The sequence below is a fragment of the Maylandia zebra genome, linkage group LG15 (assembly GCF_041146795.1).
Source record: "Maylandia zebra isolate NMK-2024a linkage group LG15, Mzebra_GT3a, whole genome shotgun sequence".
Taxonomy (NCBI): Eukaryota; Metazoa; Chordata; class Actinopteri; order Cichliformes; family Cichlidae; genus Maylandia; species Maylandia zebra.
The window spans coordinates 22,420,065-22,438,609 of record NC_135181.1 but is presented as its reverse complement, the minus strand read 5'-3'; the positions used below and the strand labels follow the sequence as shown (position 1 = coordinate 22,438,609).

The window sequence follows — 18,545 nt, the reverse complement described above, 5'->3', positions numbered from 1 at the left end:
AATGTTTTGCTTGATGCATAAAGTTAAAAGATTAAAACTAATAAAACAAGTTAAAAAAAGAGACTTTTCCATTTGATTACATTTTGTATGATGGATTATGTAGAAAAAGTAGAATTGGGCTGAAAGATCTATCACTTTATCACCTCTTCAGGTTGTAAATCGTGTTTTTAAAAAGTAACTAAGTAACTAAGTAACTAAGTAATTAATTACTTTTGAAAATAAGTAATCAGTAAAGTAACGGGATTACTTTTTGGGGGGAGTAATCAGTAATTAGTTACTGATTACTTTTTTCAAGTAACTTGACCAACACTGGTGATGAATAAGTACAGTAAGAAAGTGCAGCTGTTTCCTTTCAGCCGTCAGTCCTCAGGTGGGACAACAGGTGAGAATATTAACTTTAATAACACAATAACACAAAATAGAAATATCACACCTGCGTTTGTCATGACTGTTGTAAAGGTAACAAAGTTTGTCCTACATGAACAAACTCTTCTTTTTAAATTTGTGTATTTGTTCAGATGGGGATAAATCATCAGATGGAGGTAATGGCAAAATATTTCTTTCTGTCCATCTCTTTGTGTTATCATTCATTTTTTACCTTGCTCAGTCACTCTCAGTGTGTTTCAGTCTCTTGTTACAAGTTGTTGTTTTCAGCTCATCATAACCACATTGAGCAGATTCATTAAATCTGTCTGTTATTGTTCCTCTATGTTTAGCAAACTCTTAATTGTTCATCATTCATCACATGGAAGAAAACTAAAGGAGTTTAACAAATGAAAAGAAATCCGCAGATATGCAGATATTACCTTCAGGCAGCGCTGCCACCGTGACCTTTACAACATCTCACCTTCATCTGCTTTTTTGAGTTATCACTGTGTAATGTGTGAGGTGTGACACATAGTGAGCATATTAACCTATTAAGCTTTTTCTAAAAGAACACCTTTTTAAAAAATCTGTATTTGTTCTGCTGGAGCTGTACAGCTGAAGGTGTACTAAATGTTTATATTAAGTGTTTATTTTTGTGAGAACAATTCCACACTTTGTAATGATATTTAAATATTGCAAATAGAAAGGTAAACACCCAAAACATATACTCACCACAACCTATAACACTGTCTGTATTTATAATATGTGAAATCTTTGTTTTTTCTCCATAAAACAAAAATCTGAAACAAAACCTGAAGATTCAGATTTTCCATCATTGTTGAGATGCATCATTGTGTCTGTGGGTTTAGCAGCGCTCTTAATATCTGCTGTTACAGTCAACATGTGGGCAAAGACTAAAGGTGAAAACATTCACAGAGTAAACTTTTATACCAGAGACGCGTTGATGAAGTTGAAATTTACTCTCTCTTTTTCTTTTAGTAAACAAACCGCAAAAGGAAAAAAGAACTGTGAGTATAAACACTGAATATTCAGATAATTGATCATGATTATGGTTTTTATGTTTTTGGATTCTGAAATCTTCTTTAATTGTAATTTATTGGATGCAACATAAAGATAATTTTAAAGAATTTCCACAAATTTACATTTAAACAACATTTAAATCTATTTGGAGTTTTTTGTTTCCAAGTGTTTTGTGTTTTGTGTCGGGGTGGGTTTCAGTAATCAATTTTCCAATTAAAATCGATTTTAGCTTGAATAACGTGATATCGATTCATTAAAATCCTAAATAACTTTTTAAATTTAAATGTATTTTGCCAGAAACACCAGAAGCTCAGGTTAAAACTTTAATTTCAACAACCACCACACAGCAAAAACAGTAAATGAGAGCAGATAATGGATTCCACACAAAGTGCGGACCTGAAACATCAGAATCAGCGAGCTGTTAGCTTTCTCACCCGACGCCACGTACACGGACACGTCGCCGGCTCACAGATTCTAATGCTACAGGTTTCATTACTTTCTGACCAAAATTCACTGAAAGAAGATACAAACTACGCTTCACATTTGATAAATATTGTTATTAATTCCCACCACGATAAAATCACACTTCCTACACAGCTCTCTCTCTCTCTCTCTCTCTCTCGCTCTCTCTCAGTGTTTCCCATCTCAAATCTCTGTTTTCTGCTTTATTCGTTTGCTTATTACGCACCAGCCTACCATTGTGTACAGTGCTGACGGCCGCTGTTTTGGTTGTTGTTGTTGTTGTTGGTTTTCTTTTCAAAAATGACCTCCAACAAGAAAGCCACATTTCTGGTGTTCGATACAGAAGAAATTTAAACTTTTTAAAATTCTGCCAAATTGCGAAATGCTTAGCTGTGTCCCTATTAATACCTCTGTAACTTTGCTCTGCTTCACTTCAGCAGCATTTGGTAATGTTCATATGCGGATTCATGGTTTTCTTCAGTTTGTGTTCTATTGCAGAATATTTTTAGCCAGGCCAGGAAACTCTCCTTCATGTTTTTCTGTGTTTTATCCTCAGTTACTTGGACACAAAGGCATTTGCTGTGATGCTTACACTTCTGATAAAGTCTCACAAGTGTCAGCTTTCTGTTTATAGATGTAAAAATATGGATAAGTGGTCAGAATTGTAACAATTTTGACTGAGGTAAAATTTCCCTGATTCAAATCGACTTAAATAGAAGAAATCAGAGACGATACCCAGCCCTAGTTTTCTGTGTTCTCTTGTATCTAGTCCAGTCTTCATCTCTGCATTAAGTATTTACTTGTTTATATACTTCATGTTTTATTTTGTTAATCTCGTGCTTCAGTTAAACTTCCTGTCTGTGATTGTGTCTGTTTATCCGTACCGCATCTCCACTTCCACTAGTTTTCCCTGTGTGTATTTATCTCCTCTTTGTTCCTTCTCAGGTATTCTGTTGTTTTCTACCGTGTGTTCTCAGTAAGTGGGATTCTGTTTTTTGTTTGTCTTCACTGGAGCTTTGTACTCTTGGACTGCTGTCAACCACGTGTAAATATGTCATGTTAAATCCTGCCTGCTTGTTTTGTAGAGTCTGCTTTTGGGTCGCTGCAGCTGATAAATGCAGTTATTTGTTCCTATGAACTGTGAACATACACACAGGAGAAGACTAAAGAGAAGAATACACTGTGCTCACTGTTAGAGTGAAATTACATGTTATCTCAGGAAATAATTTTTTTTGGGGGGGTGACGGTTTTCTAAAGAAAAAATAATCTGTGCACGGAGATGATGCAGACACAAACCTGAAAACTCCAAACAGTCCAAACATATGAATATCAGTTATATGAGAGAATCTAAAGTGTGTTGTGTTGTTTTCCACAGGTGCAGAATGATGAAGATGACGGTACAGTGACCTTTGAAAACTCTCGAGACCCTTCTGCTTCTGTCAGACTCCACTGATCATTAACATCAACTCAGCAAAGAAACAAGGCGACTTCTGCTGAAGATCATCTCATCACATTTTATATGTGAAGAACACAGACTCACAAGATCATTTTAATATTTTCAATGTCCTTACACTCCACTTTTCATCCAGTAAGATGAGGATTTTATCATACAGTGTTTCCTGCCATGTTCACATAAACCTCCCGTGTCGAGCTACATACCGTCTCTCTCCCTCTGCTTTTACTCTTTTTGTCTCTCCATATGTTGTGTTTGTGAGAGAGAGACTGATCAGCTACATCTGTCTCAAATACCTAATCACAGCCATTTAAACACACTTTCATCCACTCAGTCATTTCTAGATTGTTGTGTTAGGTGTGTCTGTAGCATCACTCAGTCTCCATAGAAGAACCTTGACTTCTTTGCATTTCCTGCTTTCTCCTCTGACTAATCTTAAATTTCTTTAAATTTCCTCCTCCTGATCAAATACTCAGTTCTGGAATAACTGCCTGCTCTTCCTCCACCACTCACCAAACCCAGCAGCTGGAACCATTCACCCTCACCTGCATTTTCAAAGTCTTTGTCATAAAACTCTCAACCTGATTCCAGTGTTACAGCCTGCTTTAAAGTCCACTTCTTCTGTTTAACAATAATAATAATCAAAAAGCAAATGTAATTTCAAACCTGCATATAAATCTGAATGAAACAGTTTGATCTCACCTTCATCCAACATGAACATGTAGATGCATCATTTACCTGTCAGAGTCCGAATGACTGATAGTTCTTAAATCATCCGTCACTCTGCGTTATGTGATCTGTAACAACTTGTTTTTGTTATAACTCATGAAAATATAACGGAAAGTATTTATGAAGCATTTTCTATCATGTGTGTACATTTGTGTGTGGACAGCTCACATTCCCATATGGAAAAGACATATATATATATATAAATCTTATAAAGTTTGTATCTGTCTTGTGTGAAACTTGTATGAAAAGCATACAAGAGTGAAAACAGATATAAGATTGCTTGAAAAATCATATAAATGAAACGTGTATGTTTTGGATACTTACTAAAACAATATATGAAAGTAATGAGAAAGTGGCCACTTTCATGAGTAAATCATATAAGCTTTATATGATCCATTATATGAAGTAGGCCACATCTTATGCAAGTCTTTTATAAGTTTTCACTATTTCTTTTCCATATGGGTTGTGACAGCAATGTAACTGATGACAAGAGTTTAACTTCACTGTGTGCTTTATTGCCATTTTGCCCTCATTATTATGTTTTACTATAAAAGTATCACATGAAATACTTAACTGCCTGTTCTGTTTAAATACATTTACATTTTTATGAGCACACTGGTAGGATGCTCAGCTATAAAAGGCACATTACTGTGAAATAGTTTTAAAAGGTCAGTGGCAGTGACAGTCCAATCACTTTAACCTGTGAAACATCCACACCTCGATTAGTTATGACCAGATTTTAGCAAAAAGAATTTCCTGTTTCATGTTCAGTTCACCAGACACGACCTATGCAGCTGTTTTTATGTCATCATGTATGTTTTTGGTTTTATCTACTGAAATTAGGGTAATTTTAGTATCAAAAGCTGCAAAGTTAACTGAACCTTGTCACCTTCACATAATAGTCAAATAATAATAATAATAACAATAATAATAATTAACACATGGTTGAAAATTTTTATTTCAACTTCCATTAATCATTGTAATGAATGCATTCTACCTGTACTTGAAACTGAGCTGATTTTGTGTCTACATCCAAAAAGAAAAATGAGCAGCGTGCTGTAAACTATTAAACAAATATATTTGATTTTGCAAAAATCTGAATAGAATGTTTAGATGTTTGTGATGATTGATTTCATAGACCATTTATAATGAAGCAGTAAATAAAAGCAGAATGCAGAATACAAAGATCATGTCTGATGTATTGAACATGAAACAGGAAGTTTTCAGCTTAGAATGAAACCAGCTCCAGATGTGTCACAGGTTCATCTAGCTGTAGTGAATGGCACGTTGCCATAGATGGCGCCATAGTTTAGTTGTGAGGATTTTTGTCTTTAAAGCATCCTAAGAAATTTTTGTTTGTTTGTTTGTTTGTTTGTTTGTGCACAAAGTATTCTCAGTATTTACTTTAGTAGCAGTTCCTGAAAAGTTGAGTCCACAGCACATCTGTCTCACCCTCACCGGTTCATCTGGAACACCAGGAGCGGGCTGCTCTCCGCGGACATCATGAGGTCAGCTGACCGCAGCAGAGCAGAGCCAGGCAGCTGTTACACTAACGGGACCTGACATCTCCGAGAACACTGGAGATTTTTTTCAGACAGGCTCTATGTTGGCAAATCAACCGGATATTTAAAGATCACACCTCTTCACTCTGCGCCTAACAACTCTTCACAGTGTATTTAGTGACACAGAAACAGCAATAATACAAAAGTTTACTGTGAGGGAAGGTCCACGCCCTAAAGCGCATGTAGCCAATCAGATGTTACGGTCTGTTCACTAGCTAAATTATTTCATGATTCAAGCACAGGAACAATAAAATAATACATTAAACAGGACACTAGTTGAATATATTGATAAATAAAAAAAAATAATGACAGAGTTATTCATTTGTTTGTGTATTTATTTTATTTTAATGCTGATGAGGCTACATTTGTTTGTGATGAGCTCTGATATTTATCTAAAACATATAAATGCACCCGTAATTAATGTAACTGTTGTGTTTTAACAAATCATACTGAGGCGTAATTCAGGAACAGAGCTTCATGTGAACATTACTCATAGTTTGAAATTAAGTTACTATAGTTTCACAAAAATCAGAAACCACTTGCAGTAAAACATCTCGAAACAACATTAACAGGCGTGTTGTGTTTAAGATGGTGGGAAGTCTAAAGACAGTCCAGTGAGAAACTCGTCAGTGTGTTAACCATTTGTGGTTCTGGTGTTTATCTGGTCATCATTACAGGCTCAACCCTCCAGAGCTCTGCTGCTGTTGTACCAACCGTCTCAACAAAACACTTCCCCTTCATTTCTCAGAAATAAATGACTTCATTGGTGCAATGAGGTGCCAAAAGGTCTCAGACCACTAATACATCTTATCTGTGTTTTTATCTAGCTGCTCCAAGTGGTGACTGCTGCAGTATCACTATGCTTCATTGTGGACGTAAAGACTTGAATTCCATCACAAACTAATTTGTGCTGCGAGAAACATGATCAAACACACTTTCTGCTTTTGCAGAATAAACTACATTTACAGAAGAGATGCGTTCATGCAAACATTTATTTCAGCTCTTAGTTTTCACACGTTTAACTTCCTCTATTCTCCTCTACTGGAGTCCTCCCTGTGACGTACTGAAATAACAAAAAACTTGCAAATTGCATCGAATAAACGTAGAATGTGGAAAAGCTTTTTCATATATTTGATGTTTAAACGTCACAGGCAAGTTAGAGATCTTCCATACTGAGAACCAAATTCATCCAGCAAGTGTGTTGTTGATGTCACTATGAGGAAGTGAGCAGGAAGTCAGTGCTGTATTCATCTTTGTTACTGCCTCACTTGTGAACGTGAGAGCAAGAGTAGAGACTGAGAGAGACGGAGAAGCACGATGGCTGAGTTCAGATGGATTCAAATGTTTCTGTTCCTGATACTCATGCTTCAGTTTAAAGGTAAGAACACACAACACGTTATAAATGAATAACCTGATGTTACATCATTCATCCTCTAACTGAGGCAGCCATGTTTTGTTTGCAACTTTCTGTTGAACCTTTGAAACCAGGGGTGAGCTAATTCTCACACTAACTATGAACATCACAGTCATATCCATGTTACAGTTTATTTTCCAAATGTATTTCTCTTTTCCACAGCAGCAGTAACTGGACAACATGGCCCCACATTCCTGGTCAGAGTTGGTGATGAGGTCACTTTGCCTTGTCAAAATGTGACAGTTGGTCAGCCTGAGTGTAACAGAACTGACTGGATCTTCAGACGTTTGTATGTTGCTGACACAGTCAGGCTGATTCATCTTGGTTTGATTGAAGAAAAGCACAAAAATACATCAGACAGACTGAGTGTTACAGCAAACTGTTCTCTGGTCATGAAGAACATCACAGTTCATGATGCTGGTCACTACACCTGCAGACACTACACATCACAAGACCAACAACACTGTGGAAAATCCTGTTCTTCTCTGTCCGTCATCAACAGTGAGTATTTACATCATCCTTTCACATCAAAATGTCCTGTTAGAGAAACAAACTAAACTCTTACAGTAAGTATGACCACAGTGATGAAGTTAATTATCTTTATTGTTTGTTTTTCTCTCTCAACATGTCTCCATCTGTACGACTGAAGTGACTGAAGATGAGAACAATGGTACAGTCATCTTGTCCTGCTCTGTGTTGGAGTATGATCCATGTACACACACAGTACAGTGGATCTATGAGGGTGAAGAGAAATCCTCAGACATGCAGATATCACCACCAGGCTGCACTGCCACTGTGACATTTACAACATCTCACCTTAATCAGAAGTTTTTTGAGTCATTAAAGTGTAATGTGACGAATAAGTACAGTAAGAAAGTGCAGCTGTTTCCTTTCAGCCGTCAGTCCTCAGGTGGGACAACAGGTGAGAATATTAACTTTAATAACACAATAACACAAAATAGAAATATCACACCTGCGTTTGTCATGACTGTTGTAAAGATAACAAAGTTTGTATTACGTGAACACACTCTTCTTTTTAAATTTGTGTATTTGTTCAGATGGGGATGAATCATCAGATGGAGGTAATGGCAAAATATTTCTTTCTGTCCATCTCTTTGTCTTATCATTCATTTTTTACCTTGCTCAGTAACTCTCAGTGTGTTTCAGTCTCTTGCTACAATTTGTTGCTTTCAGCTCATCATAACTGCACCAGTGACCACATTAACATTATCATTTGGTTTTACAGGTTCATCATTGCTGTATATTATTGTTCTTGCATGTTTAGTAGCACTCTTAATTATTGTAGCATTCGTCATATGGAAGAAAATGAAAGGTGCGAACATTTCCAGATTAAACATATCACCAACAACTGTTTAATAAAGTTTAGACTTCAGTGTGAAAATTAAATTTCTTTTCAGGGAAAAAAACACAAAGGGAAGACAATGCTGTTGGTTTAAACACTGAAGTAAGTAAAGATGGCAATGGCTTTACTGTAAAAAACATAGGCATAATAGATAATGTGAACATACAATTATGAACATAAAAACAAAGTAAATAAACAAACAAAAGTAAAATAAACAAAGTAAAACATCACAAACAGCTGCCTATCAGTATGTTAAATCCTCCGTAATACAGCTAATTCTAATGTTTTACCAGTCCTGGGTGTAGTAGTAAACCCAGGACTGATATTTATGTACGTATGTAATGGAATAAAATATGTAATTCATATGTTACTTACCTGTGTTTGTGCAGGGATTAGGTTTAAACCCAGCTGAGATTCAGTCTGATCCAGGAAACAGTCAGGAGATGGTGAGATCAAACAGTATCAGGAGTTATAGTTACTCTCAGAGTAACTATGATCTTTGTTCGATATATGATGATAACGATTTAATATAATTATTTAAAGGTGTCATTCTGTTGTGTCCACTGTGTAGGATGATCTTGAGGATGGTGTTAACTATGCTTCCATCAACTACACTAAGAAGGCCAACAGTAAGGCCAGTGCTCAGGTAAGTGTTTATGAGAGTGACATTATTCACAGCATGATGAGGTTTTGTGTTGGGTAAAATTTGTTGTGTCATTTTTCCTTTTAGGTCCACGATGATGAAGGTACCACTGTGACATACAGCACAGTGAAAGCTCCCTCAGCTTCTCTTGAAGTCTCCACTGATCCCAGCAACCTGTATTCCACCATCACCAAATAAGATACTGTATTTAAAGATTACATGTTTTAATACTGTTATTTGGATCTTATATTTAGAGTTATATCGTCTACTTCAACATTACATGGGTATACTGAAGGGTTTATAAAATAAATCTAGTTTATTTTACTGTCTATTTTGTTTATTTGTTGTTTATGGTTTTGGAAAATAAATAAATTAATGAATAATTAAATACATTGGATTACACGTGTGCTCTTTCCTGTGCTTTACTGGAATTTAGAACTATTGCAGTGCTGCTAATTTACTTTCTTGTAATTAATAGAGAAACAAAAGCAGAAACTTGTGTAAAAAAAGCCAGTGATAGTTAAAAGACTGTGTAAACTGAGCTTTTTATAGCATTTTCATGAACATTACCAGACCTCAGTAGCACGTTTGTCTTTTGACTTTTTCTGCCAAAGTTGTGTATGTTGAAGTTTAATTTTTAAAAAAGAGGAAACTACCAGACATCTGCTGCTATTTCCACATACACACAGTTTGAGCTGCTACCAAGAAATGACACCTCCCTCAGTAACACCCACACTTATCACATGTCATTATTTCATAAGGCAGTGGGTCAGCTTTTTTATTAATACTATATTGAGTACTAAACTTTTCAAATATAAGAAATCTTAATAATTAAACAACCTAAAAAGTCAGTGAAGTCAGCTGCGCTGGGTAACTGTGGAGTTGTTTCTCTATTACTGCGTGCTTTTGTTTTGTTTTTTTAACCACAAAAACACTTCCTGGTTTAGTGACAGAAACACTAAACATCAGTAAGAGAGATCAGCCTGCTTCATTTTATAGACAAGAAAATGTGTACTTGATACTGGCAGAGAGAGCAGTATAGTGAAATAAGACAACACAACGTGTGTGTCATTGTGGCAGTTTCTGTTCCTGACTGTAGGAGGAACCGAATACTCGTCACCCACTTGATTAGGTGGTGTAAATGTCTAGTCAGTCAATCAAGTGGCAGCACAGTCAAACCGAACATCAGAACGGGCAAGAAAGGAAATTTAAGTGAACATAGCCGCTCTGCCACCTGAGCCACAGGTCACCGTGCTCAAATTGTCTCCAGATCTTAATCCAATAGAGCATCTTTAGGATGTGGTAAAGGGGAGATTTACATCATAGAAGTGCAGCTGACAAATCTGCAGCAACTGTGTGATGCAGTCATGTCAATATTGACCAAAATCTCTGAGTGTCCACGGGTCAAGACACTGATATCTGTATTATCCAGCTCACCCTGCTGAAATAGCAGAGCCCAGAGTTTACTTCATCATCAAAGTTGATGGCGCCCACTTGAGTTGGATTTTGATCAAGCAATGTACCAACATGGTGCCCAAGACTGCTGAAAACTACAGTGCCATCTGCATATGTGAGTAGGGATTCAGCTACAAGGGCTGCACCTTCCACCACATCATGCACCGGTTCACATGTGTCACCAACCACAACTGGACCGGAGGGAAGTCCATCTACTGTTAAACACATTACTATTTTAGTTTGGGAAAGTTGGAATTTACCACATAAAAAAATCTAAATAAAATCTGTTTTTCTTTTTGAGATTGAATTCCCTGTTATGTATTGATATAGAAACAGAAACTCTGATATTCTGAATAATTAAACAAATATCTGTACTTTGGTGGAGAGTTCTGGTTTACTTTAATGTCAAATACTTTTAGTCAATGTGACTGTTTTTGCTTAATGTGTAATGGTAACTTTTTACGTCCACTGCAGAGATCAGGGGCAACAAGTAGTAACACATAACATTTTTTTATAGGAGTAACTATTCAAAGGTTCCTGCAACTTTCCAAACGCAGCTATTTTAGTTTAGTTTTAAAACTCTGGAGGACATGTCATTGTGATGCAGCACAAAAGTATTACATTTATTCTTAAGAAAAACTACATATGCAAAGCTGAGCTTAAACAAAATACATTTCTGTACTGCTACTCTATATCTCACCACAGAGTGGCGGCAGAGAGTCTTCAGAGATCGTGGAAAGAAATCAAAATAAAACAAAGTTTCTTCAGCTGTATTTTATGGATAACATGCTTTCCAGTAAATGAGCAGGATGACTCCAGCATTATGCATGTGTCCTTCTCATTTTACTGCAATGATAAAAGTACTGACTGTACTGTGTTTGTTTTCTTGGATAACAAGATTTGCAGTTTGTGGATTTTTAAGCTTACAATTCAGATGATGAAACTGAAACAACTAAACAAAGTGATAAAATTAGCATGTTTCATATCTGATATGTAAAACGCAACGTACTGTATAAATATCTTATCTTGTGAACTGGACAATATCAGAAGAGAGTATTTGTCTTTATAAATCCTTCATGAATGGGTTTATTGTTAACCATAACAAGAAGTTTGCTTTGCTTTATGTAACTGAAAACTTGGTGCTTGAATCAGATGTGACGCCATCATTTTTACAGTTTGAGAAAGTTACACACACACGCACAGGGATTCAGTCACAGTAATTAGTGTGTGTGTTGAGCATGAAGACATTGTAGCTGTGGGGGTCATTAATGCAGTTAAGGACAAAAGGCTGTCAAATAAAGTGATTCTGCTTCACTGACGCGTCCCTACAGGAAACATTCCAGACATGAAAAGTTCTGTCTGTACCAAAAGACTAACAGAAGATAAAACGAAGTAAAAGAAATATAAGTAGTGGGCAGTGGCGGTTTTTGATATGGGCGACATGGGCATTTGCCCAGGGCGGCATCATGGCATTGCAAAAAAAAGTTCCTCTCACCTACGCTGCCCCGACATCATGCCAGTGCATTTTAGGAATTGTACAGGCACCGAACGGTTTTCTTTTGCCCATTTGTGGGGAGTAAGGGCGCCCTTCATTAACGAGGTGCGCCTGCTGCTTGCTGCACAGGGAGGAGAGGGGCGGGGTGGCGGGGGTTCTCTGGCTGTTTGGAGTAGTGCCTAATAACCAAATAAAAATAAATAAATAAAAACAAACAAACAGGGCTGTCAATGTTAACTCCGTCATCATGATTAACACAATTAAATTTTTTTAATGCAATTAATCCATCTGGAGCACAGACTGACTCAAAATTCCTGAAATGTCAACGCATTTTGGGCAGTTTGTCCAAAGTTTGTCCATTCTGAGCTCCAGATGGGTTGATTGCATTAAAAATTTGAATCAGGTTAATCGTAATGATGCCGTTAAGGCATTAACGTTGAAAGCCCTACAACAAACACAAAAACTGAAAACATTGTGATATAGATTTATAATTTGCACCGATGTGTTTTCTAAATTTTATCACACACATATAACCTAAAAGTGAGCGCGAGGGCCATCGGAGCGTCTGCTTGCTGCTGCTGCTCACACATCGCCTGTCAAAAGGGGAGGGGGCGTGCTGCTTCCAAATAACGATTCATAATATTGTAAATCCAAGTCCATTATGTATTAATTATTTTCCTGGGTTGTGTGAAATCCCAGAAAAAAAAAACTCTATACAACCCGAATCTGTGCATTAAGGTGTAGGTCTATTTATGCTGTGGGGTTGGGTGTTGATAGTGGAGTGCAAAATTACTAATGGAAGATGGAGAAGAAAAGGTCAAATTTGCCATCAGGTCCTCAGTTTAGAAAAAAAAGAGAAAAGAAGAAGAGGAGAAATGAGCAAAAGATACACGTAAGCAGATGTGTCTTTGGATAATGGCAGGTTATGTATTCTGAAACAAGATAACATTTATAGGGATTCGGAAAACTTCTGTTTACCTTTGTTAGCTACTTGGCTATGATAGTAAACAGTAGACAGACAGTACACACTGATGTGGCTTATTGAATCTTTTGGACTGTTTTCAGCACAATATTAATTAGCCATTAATTGGAAGAGCTGTATTGTTTATTTGTCTGCTATTCTCAGTGTGTGACGAATTATAATGACAGTTTGTTAACCACTTGCATACTCTCTCTCTCTCTCTCTCTCTCTCTCTCTGTCTTTCACTATATATTTATATGGTTAAATTCAATTCAGTATGGTTCTGACAACAGTTTTCACAATAAAATATGTTAATGTAATCCTTAATATGTTTGATGTGTGTGAGTGTGTGTCCGGGGGGTGGGGGGAGTGTTCGCCTAGGACACCAAACAGGCTCGGACCGCCCCTGAGTATGGGTTAACTCATGAACCTCATAGACAAGTAGCTCGTTCTCTAAAACCTCTGAACACAATCTTATTTTTAAAAACACAGATTGCAAGCTATAGTCATTAACTTTGCCTTATTTTTGATGAAATATAATTGCAAAATTATTCTTTACTCCATTACTTTTAAATGTTAAATTCCCTAGCTTGACATATGGCAATGATTCCTATCCCCAAACCCACTGGCATCCCTGAATGAGAGTAATTACATCATCAAGCATATAAATGGACACATTTAGCTTTCTTTTTTTCTTACCCTTGTCAAGAATATGACCCAATTCAAGTATCCAATCACAACCCAGTGAAAATCTCCTGAGCCAATAGGATGCCTGGTGACACCCACCTGCATGCATAATAATAAGAAGCTATAAAATAACATAAGGGGGGTGAACCTGCATAAGCTGCAGCTTGCTCAGTGTGCTTTGGAGATAACTTTGCCTCTCTGCAAACCTTCACCATGGTCGACGCCTTCTGTGCCACTTGGAAACTGATTGAAAGTGAGAATTTCGATGAGTATATGAAAGGACTTGGTAAGTAACAAACTTTCTTTTTTCTTTCTTTTTAAATACACAAATGCAATATTCTTTTGCACAAAAACGTTGTGATTAAAAATAGATGAAGGAGACTTGTAACCCAGGTATATTATCACCCCTGTCCTTTACTTAGGTGTTGGCTTTGCCACCAGGCAGGTTGGTAATGTGACCAAGCCGACTGTAATCATCAGCCAGGAGGGAGACAAGGTGGTGATCCGCACCCAGAGCACCTTCAAGAACACAGAGATCTCCTTCAAGCTGGGAGAGGAGTTTGATGAAACCACTGCTGATGACAGGAACTGCAAAGTGAGTTGACAATGAATGAATAAAAGAAAGATTTACAGCTTTTTGATTGTGGTCTGATTATCATTAAAAAAAATAAAATGTATTTCAAAGTACAAGAAAGCAAAATCCAAATTGTATGTTCACTGTGGTGATTAAATGCAAATTCAATCATTTTACACTCGTGTCAGTGGTTGGGTTCAACTTTTACTTGGACTTTAAATTAAATATTTCTTCAAATCATTTATAAATTGCATTATTTCTCCACTTCTCATGCAAAATGCATTCCCTTCTTTTCGTCTTTTCAGTCCACAGTGACTCTGGAGGGAGACAAGCTGGTCCACGTCCAGAAGTGGGACGGCAAAGAGACCAAGTTTGTCAGAGAAATCAAGGACGACAAGATGGTCATGGTAAGACAACCTTAATCTATATATATATATGAACATTTGCTGTATATAGACTTTCTATACATTTTGGGAGCACTTTTGGAGACAGACAAACAACATGGTTTTTTTTATAATGCAATTCCTTGAATTAAATGATTGTCAGTTGCTTTCTGAGCCTAATAAGCTTTGTAACAACATAAAATTGATTTTAATGATTTTATGCAGTAGATGAGGTCCAGTAGATCAGTCCAACCAAGACTGATTTACAGTTGGTCTGGAATTTTCCTATAACAATTATATGATGATTTGCTGATTTAGCAAATGAGGATTCTTTTATATATATTTAATTAAGTAAACTTGAGAATCATACTTTCTGTCCTCTCTCCTGTGCAGAATCTGACCTTCGAAGACATCCACGCAGTGCGCACCTATGAGAAGGCATGAGTGCTCTGAGTGACAGCCTCCCAAAACTGTCCAAGAAGTGATGGGTTTATAAATATTGTTGACTGTATGCTTCTCTTTGCACTTCATCCTCCTCCATATGTAAAAGCAAGCTGCAAGCTGCACAAATTTTGTAAGTTTTTTTATATGAATACATTTCTGTCATGATGGATGGATCATCTTTGCAACCCTGTGCGGAAATACAAAATAAAAAAGGGAAAAAAAAGAATTTATTATTTGCCTCTTGCTTGATGTAGTGATATGGTGTTAAACTGAACAGCTGAACAGAATCTAAGAGACAGGCGAAGGGAAAGCATAACGTACACAAGATAATTGACTATCAAATTAAAACAGGAAGTGACTAACAAAGAAACCACGACTAAGACATACAAACTCGACAAAACAAACAGGGAGACCAAACATCCCCCGAGACCAGACACGACTGGAGAGGCAGAAAGGGAACTAACATGCTCAAACAAGAAACAAAGAACTAGAAATATAGATAACCAAACCTCAGAGGCACTAGAAATACAAAACTCTAGACAAATAATATGAAGCTTGAACAAACTTATTCCTTAAATTAAAAACCATGAATCATTAGTCCACAGCAAAAACTCAAAACACTGGATCGAAGACCCAGGACCATGATAACCTTAATCTCTCAGACAACTTTGCTCCATGCTTTAGATGTGATCACATATTTGATTCACTTAGCTCTCGTGGTTTTAATCACCAAGTACTTTTAGGTATTGAAGAGCAGTCAGTCTTTCCAGCAATTGTTCTTCTCCTCCTGCTATGAATCAGCAAATCAAGGTAATCAGTGTTCACTGAAATACTTTAAAATAAAGAAATAGTCTCTGTTTAATCTGTTCACAGGAACATCTCTATGCAGAGCAAAGAGAGAGAGAGAGAGAGAGAGCTAATTCTAGTGGTAAAAGCATTTCTATGAAAGAAATCAGTATTTCTATCATAATGTATTAGATCGGTTTACGACTGTGATTAAACCCCACCTGGTGCATCAGGAAATAACGTCTGAAAGCAAACTGTACCTTCAGCAGGAAACGCAGCCACAGTTAGAGATTATTCATAGATACATCCCTGATGGGACTTGATAGAGACAAAAAAAAGTATGCAAAACAGATATCACTTAGGGGAAATGTGAAGAAGTGCTGTGTGGTTACTTTGGAATAACTGACCTTTAAATCCAAAAAAGCCATATCCTGTAACTCACAATGCTGGGAGTAAATCATACAAGTATAACTAGATTTTATTTATTTATATTAATTATGTGAGGTTAATGTTTATTCAATTACACTGATTCAGTGAATTGTTTGAATGATTTAAAGTAGCTACAGGTCAGAAAAAAAGAAAAAGCTTGATAGTACAGATTATACTTTATAGATGAAAGGCATCACTGCAAACATGCAGAGACAAGTGGGGTTTTAATCATTCTAAAAAAATAGCTGTTTGATGACCTTTCATATTATATGTTTGTACGTGGCTCTAACATCAAATAGGACTTGAATCTAACTCAGACCAATTTGTCTTGCCCATTTTTTCTGCGTCTGTTGTTGACTGAGTAGAATACTGGTGTCTGCATACAATGTGCAGATGGGCCCTAAAAATTGGTAGTCATGTGTATGCTTTAGACAGCCCTTCGTGGTGGGGACAGTGGGTCCTGGCTTTGGGTAAGGTGATGTTCCAAAGTGTTGTCATTGTGGACCCCAAACCTACTTTTCCCCACCCTGTAGTTGAGTGTGGGGGATAAGGGTCCTTACTGGGCCAGTTGTTGGCTTTTTTCTTCTACAGATAGTCCTCTACCTCCTAGTCTTATTTATTCTAGTACTGGTGCAGCAGTTTGCGATTCAATGCACTTTTTATTTGTACACGTGCTCAATCCTTCTATTATATTTCTATTATATACTCTCTCCTATTTTATACCCCCCCCACACACACACACACCCTCTCTATTTAATCTTTCATTTTCTTCTCTGCTGCCTATAAGCTTTGACATTCTTATATTACACATGTAGTTTATTAATAGACAGCATAATGGAAATCAATAAATGAACAAATAGTAGAAAAAGGAAGTCGATAGTGATTAATACTAGAAGAATCTAACTCGTTAAATAAGGCCAAAGCAGCAAAATCACATCATAAAATAAGGAAATTGCATTGGAAAATCTAATTAGATGCACTGTTCTCTAGATTCAGGCTATACGAACCATAAAAAAAGAATTAGTCTACATCCTGCAGGGGTTAGACAGGCTATTATAGATATTACTTTAGCTATTGTTGCAAGGTCAGTTTTATGAGTTTTTGTATAATTAGCCCAAATATTTAATATTTTATACGCTCTTCATCTTTTTAGAAAATGCAGGGGCGGATCTAGAAGGGTGGCAAGTGCCACCCTAAAATGATCCCTTGCCACCCCAAGTGCCACCCCAGTTTTGCATATGACAGTGTTGTTTATTAAAATAAGATAGCATTAACAGTATGAGCGTAGTTACAGTCAACAGTGAATATAAATGCTAAAACTGAATATATTGCATAGTATCCCCCCACCACCACCACCATTAACAAATGGTTCAGCCCATAGCAGCACCGGATTTTTTCTTGTTTTCAGTAGCAAGCGATGCTTATGATTGTGCCAGAGCACATTTTGAACAACACCATGGGAATTTTGGATTTTACACACGTGGGTGGATGTTACACTCTGGAAATGGAATGAAGGTGAGTTTTCTGAACCCTCTGTGGTCCACCAACACGCTGCACCTCTAAATCACATGACTATTTTAAGCTGACATAGCAACAAGCTGCAGCCACTCTGAGTCTCTATTTCAGCCCACATTGAAAGTTCGGACTTCAAAGTTTTTAAATTTTAATTACAGGCCAGTAAATCCAGAGTTATGATAATATATATAAGCCATGCTTTTTTCTAAATACTGGCGTCACATTTTTGTGTGTGTGTGTGTTTTAAGCCTTTTGTAAGGACAGCGCGAAAACAGTAAAGAAAGGAAAAAAAGCCACCTCTTTCCTATCGGTGGAAAAATGTACCATGTCGACCAATTAAAAAAAAGTCAACACGTGGGATTTGGTTGTTTAGGAAGAGGGAAAAGTTTTAGGAGTGACGGTAACGGCAGCAAGACAGAGCAAGCGAGTGAGAGAGAGAGAGAGAGAGAGAGAGAGAGTTTTTAGATGTGGGAGATTTGTGACATTTAGTGTGGAGTGTATACTTAGTGTGTTGTGTTGTCTTGTGTAGTTGTTCTGTTGTGTAGTCGTTGTTTTGTTTTGTGTGTCACTGAGGGCACTAATGAATGTCACAAAGGCACATTTGCAATGTAAACACTGTCACTAAGTAGAAAACCAGCGGAGTGATACACCTCCTGCTGTCAGGCCTGTAGGTTTATCCCTGTGCTGTTCTCCTCTGTCTTTTGGTGAACAAACTTTTTTTTTTACTGGCACACATCATTTGTGGGGCATCTTATTGCAACACCTGATTGTTCTCTCACTTTA

The 18,545-nt window shown here is 37.0% G+C and overlaps 2 protein-coding genes and 1 long non-coding RNA gene across 5 annotated transcripts; all 3 read left to right on the top strand.

The window, feature by feature from the left end:
• Positions 1 to 1,194: 1,194 nt before the first annotated feature.
• On the top strand, positions 1,195 to 4,167 carry LOC143412786 (uncharacterized). Its single transcript, XR_013093323.1, has 3 exons — positions 1,195 to 1,286; positions 1,366 to 1,394; positions 3,245 to 4,167. It is a non-coding gene; the product is annotated as an uncharacterized LOC143412786 (long non-coding RNA).
• A 2,721-nt stretch (positions 4,168 to 6,888) lies between these two features.
• LOC101471049 (uncharacterized) lies at positions 6,889 to 9,387 on the top strand. Of its 3 annotated transcripts, none has more exons than XM_076874134.1 (9): positions 6,889 to 6,991; positions 7,193 to 7,528; positions 7,677 to 7,949; positions 8,086 to 8,109; positions 8,274 to 8,360; positions 8,446 to 8,492; positions 8,780 to 8,836; positions 8,962 to 9,036; positions 9,121 to 9,387. In XM_076874134.1, exons 1-9 carry the CDS (start codon positions 6,931 to 6,933, stop codon positions 9,229 to 9,231), a joined length of 1,071 nt encoding a protein of 356 aa, XP_076730249.1. In that variant the 5' UTR covers positions 6,889 to 6,930; the 3' UTR covers positions 9,232 to 9,387. The 3 variants fall into 3 exon arrangements, with proteins under 3 accessions (XP_076730249.1, XP_076730248.1, XP_076730251.1); XM_076874133.1 differs by having other exon boundaries at positions 6,897 to 6,991; positions 7,190 to 7,528; XM_076874136.1 differs by lacking the exon at positions 8,274 to 8,360 and having other exon boundaries at positions 6,897 to 6,991; positions 7,190 to 7,528.
• A 4,393-nt stretch (positions 9,388 to 13,780) lies between these two features.
• Positions 13,781 to 15,258, top strand: LOC101470777 (fatty acid-binding protein, brain). Its single transcript, XM_004568406.3, has 4 exons — positions 13,781 to 13,917; positions 14,054 to 14,226; positions 14,511 to 14,612; positions 14,982 to 15,258. The coding sequence occupies exons 1-4, from the start codon at positions 13,845 to 13,847 to the stop codon at positions 15,030 to 15,032; spliced, it is 399 nt and encodes a 132-aa protein (XP_004568463.1). The 5' UTR covers positions 13,781 to 13,844; the 3' UTR covers positions 15,033 to 15,258.
• Positions 15,259 to 18,545: the final 3,287 nt, after the last annotated feature.

Bases quoted from the DNA above. Each gene is read 5' to 3' on its own strand.
- LOC101471049 (XM_076874133.1), top strand. From the start codon at position 6,931: ATGGCTGAGTTCAGATGGATTCAAATGTTTCTGTTCCTGATACTCATG. The intron at 8,361-8,445 runs GTGCGAACATTT...ATTTCTTTTCAG, and splicing joins CATATGGAAGAAAATGAAAG to GGAAAAAAACACAAAGGGAA. The intron at 9,037-9,120 runs GTAAGTGTTTAT...TTTTCCTTTTAG, and splicing joins ACAGTAAGGCCAGTGCTCAG to GTCCACGATGATGAAGGTAC.
- LOC101470777 (XM_004568406.3), top strand. From the start codon at position 13,845: ATGGTCGACGCCTTCTGTGCCACTTGGAAACTGATTGAAAGTGAGAAT. The intron at 14,227-14,510 runs GTGAGTTGACAA...TCGTCTTTTCAG, and splicing joins CTGATGACAGGAACTGCAAA to TCCACAGTGACTCTGGAGGG. The intron at 14,613-14,981 runs GTAAGACAACCT...TCTCCTGTGCAG, and splicing joins AGGACGACAAGATGGTCATG to AATCTGACCTTCGAAGACAT.